The sequence below is a fragment of the Anneissia japonica genome, unplaced genomic scaffold (genome assembly GCF_011630105.1).
Source record: "Anneissia japonica isolate Jap-2015-1 unplaced genomic scaffold, ASM1163010v1 scaffold89171_len30819_cov107, whole genome shotgun sequence".
Classification (NCBI taxonomy): domain Eukaryota; kingdom Metazoa; phylum Echinodermata; class Crinoidea; order Comatulida; family Comatulidae; genus Anneissia; species Anneissia japonica.
The window spans coordinates 7961-20335 of record NW_022687392.1 but is presented as its reverse complement, the minus strand read 5'-3'; the positions used below and the strand labels follow the sequence as shown (position 1 = coordinate 20335).

General features: G+C 32.6%; 1 protein-coding gene across 1 annotated transcript in view; it reads left to right on the top strand.

The window, feature by feature from the left end:
- LOC117118565 (TNF receptor-associated factor 2-like) overlaps positions 1-12366 on the top strand; it is a 22528-nt gene extending 10162 nt beyond the window's left edge. Inside the window, exons 9-15 of the mRNA XM_033263183.1 lie at positions 1740-1900; positions 4160-4223; positions 4812-4913; positions 5103-5261; positions 5453-5527; positions 6531-6617; positions 8899-12366. Coding sequence (XP_033119074.1) covers positions 1740-1900; positions 4160-4223; positions 4812-4913; positions 5103-5261; positions 5453-5527; positions 6531-6617; positions 8899-9918 — 1668 coding nt within the window. The 3' untranslated portion in view covers positions 9919-12366. The remainder of the gene's footprint in view (positions 1-1739; positions 1901-4159; positions 4224-4811; positions 4914-5102; positions 5262-5452; positions 5528-6530; positions 6618-8898) is intronic.
- The last annotated feature ends 9 nt before the right edge of the window (positions 12367-12375 follow it).

The following is a 12375-nucleotide window of genomic DNA, read 5'->3' as shown; positions in this document are numbered from 1 at the left end:
CTCATGCATAAAGAATAGGTTTTGACTGTAAATTGTTTTTAATTGCTGGTTGAATGTTGTAGTTACTTGAATATTATAGATACAATGGTGGCAGAAATATTTTATTCCTATGATGAAACAGAATTGTTTTGTACTACATTTTCATTGGTTGTGCATTTTTAACTTAATATGTAGTGCTGTAGCTTAATTAGTTGTTTTAATTGTTTTTTTTTTCTAGTAAGCAGTGGCTTGCTACACCAGTTGTACACAGATTCTTATCATTGATTGCTATTCAAAGATGCCCCCACAAGCACACCAGTCAATGAAAAGCAACATAAATCAAGTACTGTAAAATGAGCACACGATTTTCCTAAATTATTTATAGAAAATGTTTAATAATAACATAAAGAATATTAATAATATACTGTGTATTAATATTATGCATAATATAAAATCATTTTTTATTTATATTTTTTTAATTTTAACCATCCAACAGTGAAAGCCAATTTACATTACAGGATTTCTTAAATACATTATATAAAAACATTAAAAAATGATTGTTGTATTGTTATTGTTGTTACTGATATTACTGAATTATTGATTCTGATTTATTAAATTTTAGTTTTGGTTGATATTAACAATGTGTCTTGTCTTTTTTTTCTAGTGATTTTTTTTGTACTGTATGAATAACACGGAATGTAATGGAAATTACCTTTTCATTAAATAGTAAAGCCTACTGTAAAAATTAATGAATCTTATGATGTTTTATATGTATACAAATGTATAAAATATATCTGTATGCATTGTGTGTGAATAGTTAGTACTGTATACACATTATACATTGCTAATAAAGGTAGGGTTTTTTTCAGTTTTTAAGAGTTTTTTTATGGTTTAATAAAGTATATTGTTTCAAAATCATTGTAGAAAAATGGTTGGTCAACAGAATTTTTAATTGTGTTGTGGGCGGTTACATTGCTTTTAAAATTTACAGGTGATTTAAATTCTATAACATGGCACATTGAATTATAAAGGTGATTTTCATCCTGTAACAGGGTACATTAAGTTTTTACAGCACATACAGGAAGAGGTTCTATTCAGCAAGTAGTTTAAGTGTGCATACCAAAGTCAAGCAATACCTTGCTGCTCATGGTAATACAAATTGTTGTAATATTGTACTTAGCTTGAGTGTATTTATGTGGTCCAGTCATATTACGTTTACATTTATGGATTTCAGTTGGTTGTGGACCAGTACACCTCTGGGGTATGGCAGCATTTTTGGAAGAAAAAATTATAATAGAGTTATCTCTTCACGAAAAATAACTTTAAACTGCATCCTCCATATACTATATGTACATCTAATGTGTTCAGGAATGATAATAGTATTAAATATTCCATAGTGTCGAAGTGCAAGTTCCGGAAGCCAGGGCATTGGCCTGAAGTTGTGCTAGAATCTATTCTTTGTAGTAGAATACTGGGTATTATATAGTTTGACTCTATAGGTTAATATCTTATTGAAATGTCCTGAAGCACCTTTTGACTAACTGCCGAGAGCCCATGCATTGTGCCGTTAGTGGTTTCACACTTTGAGGGGTTTTTTTGCCTGCCACCTCTGAAACTGCTACTGTATCCCAAATTCTGGGGCCTGTGGGTTTTTGTTTTGCATTTCTGTCACACTACTGTACTACTGTACCTAAAATATTGCAATGTAACATTTGCACTATATTATTTATGATTTTGATAGGCCTATGTACACTTTTTAGAACATGAACGAAGAAATGGGTTATCCTTGTGAGCTTCTGAAAAACAAGTCTGATTTGACTGAGCGCATTATCTGTGGTGTGTGTAATCTAATTCTGAAAGACGTAGTCCAACATGAATGTGGGCATCGCTTTTGCAGTCCCTGTGCCCAGAAATTACAAAGGTAATGTTTTTTATCGTGATTTAAATTTAGCCCACATACAGGTATTCAGTTTTTATATGACAAATACCGTAAAATTTTGAATTAAGTTCTGAGATTAAAGAATTGCAAAAGGTAAACTCATTTTTATTGATGTTCTTATTTTCTTAAATATGAAATTACTGTATTTGTTTTCTTTTAAATATTGAAACCTCATCACATTTAAAATATTTTTTATGATGTAGGAGTTTGTTTCATGATCTTTTTGAACTTACAGTGTATGAATTTGAAATTATTCTCACCAATGAATTATCGGACACAAACTGTAAAGAATACCATTATTATTTGCTGTATTGCATGCTTTGGATTGATAATAAAATAACGGAGTATGTTAGAATAGCATTGGCCAAAATTAGTAACCCTAGAATGCTAAATGATTACAGACCTATTGCTCTTACTGCCGTGCCTAGGAAATGCTTTGAAAAACTAGTTAAATGCGAGATCCTTAATGAAACCAATGATAAAGCAGATCCATATCAATTTGCTTACCGTCCTAAGAGAGGTGTAGAAGATGCCATTACTACCCTATTGCATAAAATTCTTGTTCATCTAGAGAGTGCTGATGCATATGCTAGAGTTTTATTTTTAGATTTTTCCTCAGCTTTTAATACAATTAAACCTCATATTTTAATGGAGAAGATGAATGTTTTAGGTATTAACCCATCTCATATTTTATGGATCAACAACTTTTTAAAGGATAGGGAGCAATTTGTCTGTTTTAACAAGTTTAACTTTGATATACGTACGTGCAATACTGGAGCTCCCCATGGCTGTGTTTTATCTCCTTTTCTTTTCTCTTTATATACTAACGATTTTAAATGTACAAATAAACAAGTTTTTACTGTTAAATATGCAGATGACACTTGCCTAGTTGGCCTTGTGAAGGATTATGACACTCGGGTATATCTTAAGAATGTCGATCGCTTTTCAACATGGTGCCAAGATAATTATTTAAAGTTAAATGTTAAAAAGACAAAGGAGATTATCGTTGATTTTAGAAAAGGCAACAAGACACATGATGACCTTACTATTATATATGATAAGGTTGAAATTGTTAAACACCATAAATATCTTGGTATGTTTATTGATGATAAGCTTGACTGGAAAGAGAATACAAAGCACATTACCAGTAAGTGCAATCAGAGTCTGTACTTCCTAAGACATTTAAAGAAATTTCATGTATGTAATAAAATCATGGTACTCTTTTATGAATCAGTCATTTTATCAATTCTAACTTTTAGTGCACTAGTCTGGTTTTATAACCTTGATAAACAGAACATGAAAAAAGTTGTAAGAATTAGTAGAACAGCTGACAGAATTATTGGGACTAAAAACAGTAAGAATATAGAAGTTTGTGTTAACAGTGCAATGTGTAAAAAAATGGAAGTAATTATATCAGATGTTAATCACCCTCTTAATCAGTACCTCGCCTTCAGCAGGACTGGACATATGTTATATCCAAGGATGCGGACAAATAGAATTTGTAAATCATTTCTCCCAAGCGCTATGAGACAATTTAATAATATGTGGAAAAGATAGGCCTATGCTGTATACCCCAATCTGCTTGCCTTTGCCAAAGCTGATTTTTTACAGAATGTTTAACCAATTTTAACCCCTTTTTAATGTTTTTAGCCATTTTAACCTTTTAGCAGACTTTTATTGTTTTTAAATTTTTGCTGTTTCCTCTGTGATTTTATCTTTTGTGTCTTGTTTTAACTTACATATAGTCACAGATTCAATTCAATTCAATTCAACTTTTATTTTCAAACACAGTGAGAACATGGTTTGAAATTCTTCTTGTTTGTTCACAGTTAAAATTTTAACTGTGAACAAACAAGAAGAATTTCAAACTATGTTCTCACTGTGTTTGAAAATAAAAGTTGAATTGAATTGAATTGAATTGAATCTGTGACTATTACAGCAAACTACTGTAATAGGAATTCTTAACATAGGAATACTAATAAAGGTTTTTTTTATCTGTTTATCTAGTTTTTGATTTATATAGTTGGGAGTCTTGGTTTTACCATGGGTCTGAAGTTTCGAGGGTATGAGGTTTATAGGGTGTTAGGCCTTAACTTAGTTATCAAGGTCTTAGTTTCTACACACCTTTGTAAATAAGTAAAAAGTGGTTGAAATGAAAACATAGTGAACTTTCCTAAGGGTTTCTTTTTTCATAATGATGTAGGGATGTTATTTATGAAATTTGATTTTTTAACTCAACAGTGATCCTCAGCCTCAATTTTGTCCACGATGTCCTTGTGATAGCCAGGAAGCTCCCATAAGGAGAGTAAGTACTGCAAGTTTTTGAAAATACTGATCAAATAAAAATACCATTAAAGCAGTAAGGAAAATCATTGGCAAATTTCATTAATGATTTTTGTGATAAGAATGTACTTCAAATAATGGAATTTATTATTACTGACGGCACTCATCCACTAAATGAATGTATAAAGTTTTAATAGATCAGGAGGATTTGCCAACCTAGTTTATAAAACGAACAGAAAACTCATTGTCTCCATATGCATGTCACATATACCAACATATGTATACCAGATAACCACATCTCATTATAACATTAACTTCTGAACTCATTTACCTCTTTACCGTGAACAGCAGGCGTACAACTCAATTAGATCTTCTTTCACTTTACTGTATATATTTTAAGTTTAACTGTAATTTAAGTATTTTTTGCACTGTACAGTATATAGTTTAATATTTCTCTTGTAATTTAATTTGTATGTATGTTTTGTGTATTCTTAGCTCTGGAAAAAAAAGTTCATGTACTGTACTGGTTTTATTTCTATATGACAATAAATTGAATATTGGATCTTGGAATTACAGGTAAAATTTTCTTTGATCATCGTATCCTTAACAGATTTATCCAGATTTTGCCGGACGGAAAGAGATCCGATTGCTGAAAGTGAAATGCCCAAATTCAAGCTGCCCGTTCGAAGGAAACCTGAATGAATACATTACAGTGAGACATTTCTATGCAATTAAAATATTTACTAGTGGCACAGCTAGTATGCTCTCAGAGATAAATAATATACCGTAGTGGGAAAAAATATTTGGAAAAAGGGGTTCTACAACCTCAGATAAATGTTTTCATTCAACCTTTCTAGAATATACATTAACAGTCAAAATAATCATTTGTCTTCATTTCAAGAATCATCAAGATATATGCCCTCTAGCTAAAGTACCATGCACAGCCTGTGGCCGACAGATGAAACGTGTGGAATTGCAGAATCACTGTTTGCGTGATTGTACAGAGCGTACAATAACGTGTCACTGGTGCAATGCCAAGTTGGTTCACAAGTCCATGAAGGTACGTCAACTTATTCCAACTTTCTTTTTTTTAAAAGTTGTCTCAGTTTAAGTATGTAGATTTTATGGTTTTATTGAGAAACCATATACCACTATTAAATTATTATACTAATCATCAACTTGATTTGACCTTAAACCAAGACATATTTTTAATAGGAAAATTAAAATTGGAAAGCATTTTCTTTTTTGTAGCAACACAATAGTGTATGCCCTAAGCTGGAGATTCTTTGTGAAATTTGCAAGAAGTCAAAATTACCAAGAGAAGAGGTTTGTTCATTCTCTATTGTTTCAATAGAACATACATTCCATATTACTGTACCGGTTGTCATTTTAATTTTTACATATCTGAAACTACTGTTTTTATGTTTATATAATGGAGGGATTCGGCGATGATTTTATTTTTATTTATTTGTTCTTTATACTGGGTTTCCTCTTCAGTACACCAAGGTAACCCCCTACTCATCTCAAGAGATGTACTGGGTTCTTTAAAGTGCACAAGAGCATATTTGTGTTCACTGGGCCTACGGTTTATAGTCCTTATCCTAGAAGACTTGTTCCACCACCAGAACTATAGGAGCGGGCCGGCCGCGAACCTGTGCCGATATTGTTGGCTATGATCACGATGCCCCTGCCTTAACCGCTCGGCCATTTGGCTTGCTTTAATTGATTAAAGGCGGTCATGTTGCCCTCCTTGGGTATACCTGAAAAACATTACAGTTCAAGAGCATAGGAAAATGTGATATGATCGAAGCTTGTAACCTCTTAAATAATAAATATGATAATTCTATATCTAGTTTTTTGCACCTAAGTACTTTTGATAGAACATGTGGACATTTCTTAAATTATTGAAAGAGCAATCATGCATCGACGTGCAAAGGATATAGAGGACTATAGTCCTGTATCTAGTACAAAAGTAAGTAAGTATTCTTTACAGCATTATCAAACGATTAAGGCAGTTTAATTTTTAGTTTAATTTTCAATCAATTTCGTATAGTTTACTGGAAATTATAATGATCTTTACAGCAATAAACAAGGCACGACCACCATAACAATCTCCATGTAAAACACTGCTGTCCCAATCGACTGTTTATGTCCTACACCCGAGTTAGGTCATGTGACACCCATCGCTGAATCCCTCTATTTAATTGTACTTCTACTGATTTTTTTTTTTGATTTTTTTTTTTTTTTTTTTTTTTTTTTTTTTTTTTTTTTTTTTTTTTTTTGTAGTTTTATAATGATCTCATTACAGTACATTTTTTTACATCCAAAGATGAAGTTACACCAAGATCCAGAGAACGGAGACTGCCCTCGGCGTAAAAGATGTTGCAAATTTCGAATGGTTGGCTGTGAGTTCACGGTAAGTGTTATAAGTATTTGATATGCACATATTAATCATAATACACTAATTGGTAAGTGAAAGAAAAATATATGTAGATGCATTCAAACATTTACAGTATACTGTATCTTGGGAGTGAGAAACCTAGAATTATAGTGCCAATTTATAGATAAGTTATGATTTTTAAGACAATATTAATATTACAACCAAACACTAAAGTTCAATATTTGATTTAGGAAAAATCCATTTGGAAACAAACCTTTATCAAATGCTTATGACCTTATTTTTTTTATATTTTTTTTTTATGACTTTTTTGTTTTGTTTGATTTTGTAGCTTTTGATGTGGTTCCCTTTATTTTTTCTGCTTTTTGGTCTAAAGCTGTACCTTTCATTTCCTTTAGTTATTGATTGGAAAAGCCATATAAAATACATTGCAAATAAGATTTCAAAGTCCATTGGAGTAATTTCCAAAGTTAGACAATGCTTTCCTAGAAACATTTACATTTAACCTTTACAATTCATTGATACTGCCCTATCTTCAATACTGCAATGTTGTGTGGGGAAACGATTTCCCTTCAAATCTTGACAAACTTTTCAAGTTACAAAAACAGGCAATCCGGATCATCACTGCTTCATCCTACCGGACCAGCTCCCAGCCACTTTTCTACATGCTTGACCTTTTAAAACTATCAGATCTTAACAAGGTGCAGGTAACTTGTTTTATGTTCAAATATATCAATCACCAGCTTCCTAAACCAATGTATCATATATTTTGTGATAACATCAAACAAGCACATGGGCACCAATTAAGAAGCTCTATGGAAGTAAATATACCATTTGTAAAACTATCAAAAAGTCAATCTTTTCTTTCAGTTCATGGTCCCCATGTCTGGAACAATATAAGTAGTGATTTGAAATAATCTATTTCTGTGACAAAACTAAAATGTAAATACAAAAGGCAAATTATTCTACAGTACTATAATAAAAAATCTATCTCTGTGGTTAGACATAAAATGTAAAGTACAAATGGCAAATTATCTACAGTACTCTCAAAAGAAAACCCAATGGATGATTGAAATTAACTAAAATGCTCTTTAAAAAATAATTATGATAGTTCAACCAAATTATTACTTTTATTATATTTTCCTCTTTATTTTATTTTATTTTATTTATTTTTTATTTATTTATTTATGTGTACATGTCTATGTTAAGGGGCAGTTTAGACAAGCCTTCTGCTTTTCAACTGTCCCTTGTCAACTTTGTTATTTTATTTTGAATGGTTAATATTATACTTTCGAATTAATGTGGATGAATAAATTTTATATTGAATTGAATTGAATTGTTTGTGAACTGTCTAATTTCATTTTACCGTTTTGATGTTGCTCTTTTCCTTTCTTAATGTATGTTAATTTTACTGTCATTTCCTTGTTGATTCATTTGATTTAGGTTTCATTAACTGTTTAATGATTTTCATTGTACTGTATTTTTTAGATTGAAATAAAAATCAACAAACCAACCTAGACCCACTCAACAATTTTAGTGGTGTTGACCAAAAAGATTGAATATTGATCTTAATTAAACAACAGACAGTGGGTCACTTGTTGGCTGTTCTTTATTGTGATCGGAACGTATAGGATCTTAAATTATAAAAAAAATCAACAAATTGATCCAGAACATAAAATCACTATTTTCTTTAGCGCCTTTGGCCTCTTGACAACAACTGAACACTTACTCAGGATGTTTCGATCTGTAACAGAGAACTTTATCAACTGACTGCTAGATGGAATTGCATATTGGTCATGGCGTCATCTGTTGTTGAGGTTGTGTGGGGCCCAGCCAAATGATGGTGTACAGTAATTAAATCATTGTACTGTACATGTTAGAAAGTTTATGTGCACTTGATCCATGTTTTGTTTTATCTCTCTCTAATGTGTAATGACTCTCTGGTCTGTCTCTCTTTCCGTTTTGGTTCAGTTGCAACCTATAACCAGAAGGAGATACAATGTCATCAACAGATGACATCATGACCAAAATGCAATTTCATCTTGCAGTCAGTTGATAAAGATATCTGTTGAAGATCGAAACATCCTGAGTACTAAGTACTGTACTCTGTCTCTTACTAGCTTTTGCAAAAAATATTTTGTCATCTATACAATTACAAAGCTAACTGAAATTTTTTAAAGATAAATGGTGAAAATTAAAAAATGTTCATGGAATAATTTCTTAAATGTATCTGCTATAAATTACCTAGGGAATTAAAAGCATTTTATATGTCATTCGTCTATTTTCACCCTCATTCTAGGCACCACAGGAGCAGATGCCAGGGCACTTAAAGAACAATCAGCAAGAACACCTAAATTTGATGAAGGCAGATTTCATCATTGTCCAAAAACAACTAGTGGCTGCTCAAGAAAAATTAAAAGATTACCAGTCTATGGACATGACAAATAGTGGAAAGAGTAGTAGTGTTCATTCTGATGAAATAGCTCAGAAGGTTGTACAGGAGTTGAAAAGGAAGGAAGGTAAACTAGAATTCCCAAAATTAAAAGATGATGTAGAAGTAGATGCTTTCAAATCAAGTGACATGAATCCTGGTGGGGCTAAAAATGGTGCGAGAAGGAAAATAGTCAATACAAACCAGGGCACCATTTTAAAAGAAGATGTTAGTCATAAATATACTGGATTACATAGCACCAATGAGATTGCTAAGCCGAAAACATCAACGCAGGAAACAGAGAAGCATCTGAAAGCAGCTGAACAAGCATATTTTTTGAAAGATGTAACATTAACAGAGCATTTTCTTCAAATTCAAAGCCTGGAAAATGCTGCGTATTGTGGGGTACTAGTGTGGAAGATCAAAAACGTCAGTCAGAAAAGAAGGGATGCCATCAGTGGCAAACATAATTCACTCTATTCACCATACTTCTTTACAAGTCGCTATGGTTATCGTGTCTGTTGCAGAATTCACCTAAATGGTGATGGCATTGGAAAAAATAATTATTTTTCAGCAACCCTTCTCCTACAGTCATACGACAGTGACCAACCATTTCCTCACCGAGTGCGGTTTGCACTCTTTAATCGTGACCATGTGAGGGATTTCATTGGAGGTTATACCCCTAATGGCTGCCTCACCTGTGAAACATCACCTTCAAGTTCAAATTTACTGATTATCAAACCTTGTTGTCCTCGTCTACTTCCACTTGGTCTTTTAAAAGATTTTGTGGATTTTTATGATGTACTCACAATTGAGGTACTTGTTGATTTTCGAAATAAGGTCCAATGCTCCAATGGCGGGTTGTGGGAAGAGCAGCGTCGTAAGTAGCCTAAATGGGCGTGGTCGTTCGTTGCTCAAAATATTTCGAATGTTGTCCAGGGAGGGAAAACCACCAGAACCTATGACAATTTAAGGGTTTCAAAGGCTTATTTACTAGAGTTAGAATCTAGTATAATGTGTAAAATATACATATAATTTTCTTTTTCCCCAGTGGGAGGCCCTTACACAGTGACGGTGCCAGCAGGGGACAGGGGGCCTTAAGTCCCCCACCAGACAGTTCAAGCCCCCCGCCGTACAGAGCTCGTCGGGCAGTCAGACCATAAAACATGTAAAAATAGGCCCACACCAAGCCAACACATGTCTTTCACAGTCTGAGAGTGCCGAGCCGATGATCTCAAGTCCCCCTGTCGGACAACTTAGGGCCCCCCAAAAAATATATCCGAGAGCCGCCATTGCCATTACACCCTGTCAACCTTTCGCCTCCACTACCTTAATCGATGACAGACACTTGAACTTAAAGACATTTGAATACTTATAAAATGGTGTTTAAATTTACACTGAAGAGAGAACTTAACTTCAGTAGAGGGGTTGGATTATATATCACAAGATATAAGACTGTACTATAATATATTTGTGATCAGTATAGTTTAATTTTATCATATTAAAATGTGCCTTGCTTTGATATATAATTAAAACCCAATAGTCTTGGCAGAAGCAATGTGATTAAGAATGTTGATTATAATCAGTACAAAGTGATATTAAATATATTTTAATTTTATCATATTGAAATGTGCCTTGCTTTGATATAGAATTAAAACCCACTAGTCTTGGCAGAGGCAATGTGGTTAAGAATGTTGATTATAATCAGTACTAAGAAATATTTTTCAAACTACACAGTACTGCTCGCACATTAGTACTGCTACCGCCCAATGACATGTGATACATAATCCAACTACGTCTAGAACTTTTTTCCGTCTTCTGAGTTTCTTAAATATTCATTGTAAATGGTTCTCTGTTGTCTATGGTATATGAATTAGCAATTGTAAGGGATTATTCTTATTTTAATTTAAATATTGATTTGCAATGTAGTAGAGATTGATAAAGTCAATAAAGGAAGATTTGAAAGTTCCATGAAAACTACAACTCCCCTCAAACTCAGTAGCCTCTGTCTGGTTGTTACTTAGTTGTATGTGGAGAAATTAAGTGTAGTTATGGCAACTTATTTGATGGGAATGTACACATTTATGTACAGTCATATTTTGAAATTGTCTTGTCTCTGATGAAAATATTTTTCCAGTGTGCTCAAGAATTTTGCTAATTAAAACAGTTGTCATGGAATAATCCATGACAATATCTTAAAATAGCAAAATATCTTGAACTTAATCTTAAAATGAATAAGTAAAGTCCAAATTTTGAGGTGTTAGTATAGCATTACTTTGAGGTGTGTGTTTGGCTGCTTGGGTCTGTTTTTAATTCCTGTGTAGTCACCCGTCTTCTAGATAACCCTTGCATTGACAATTAGGTAGATTAAGGCAAATGTTTGTTTCTGCATGTGTCCGTTAAATGTTGTAGTTAAGGTGAGGGGCACTGCACTATTGTAGCCTAAATTTCTAAATTGAATGTTGAAAAATATAGAGTAATTATTATTATTATTATTATTGTTATTGAAGGCAGTAAATCTACTTGAAAACTAAGAAGATTCAGTAATTTAATTCACTGAATTTTTTTCAGTTTCTCAACTCTCTCTGTACTAAGTACCTTGAAGGGGTGAGAGAGCTTAAGGGCATATTCACATTTGCAACAATAAACATGTTCATAACGTGCTCTATCAATGCAAAATAAACAAACAACAAATTAAAATGGGGAGCTGGGGTGATATTACAATTAATTTTTATTGTGGAAGTTTAAGAAAATCCCTAAAATTTATAATTTTAAAAGGAAAAATAAATACCAAAATTGAAATATACTTAATGCATTCTGTAAATGCTCTGTTGTAGAAAATATGATATAACGATGATAAATAGTAATGAGAGGTTAAGAAATATACGCAACACCCTTTTCTACCCTTGTAATTGTGTTCGGTGTCAAGCAGTGAATATTAAATAACTTAGTCCAAAACTAACAATATATAATCAACATTAAAGGCGCGACACTACAAGTTTCTGTCTTGTTATCCTAGGAAGTTTACTATAATAAAGTACCCCAAACATTGATAGAGCATCTGATAATTCTATACTAACTACGCAGTCCTGACCCGACTAATGTATTATATAAGCAAAAATACAAATGAATGTGTCTGAACTAAAACTTAGTTAACCTAATAATAATGATGATAATAATAATAAATAATAATAGTAATAATATTTTGTATGAAATTTTTCATTAGTGTTGATCCAGCAAAATAAAAACCAATAGTACTCACACTACGTTTCGCGAACGATCCGTTCGCTTTTTCAAGTAGACTGGTGATGTTATTTCCAGTCTGGTCTGACGTCACCTCGGTGT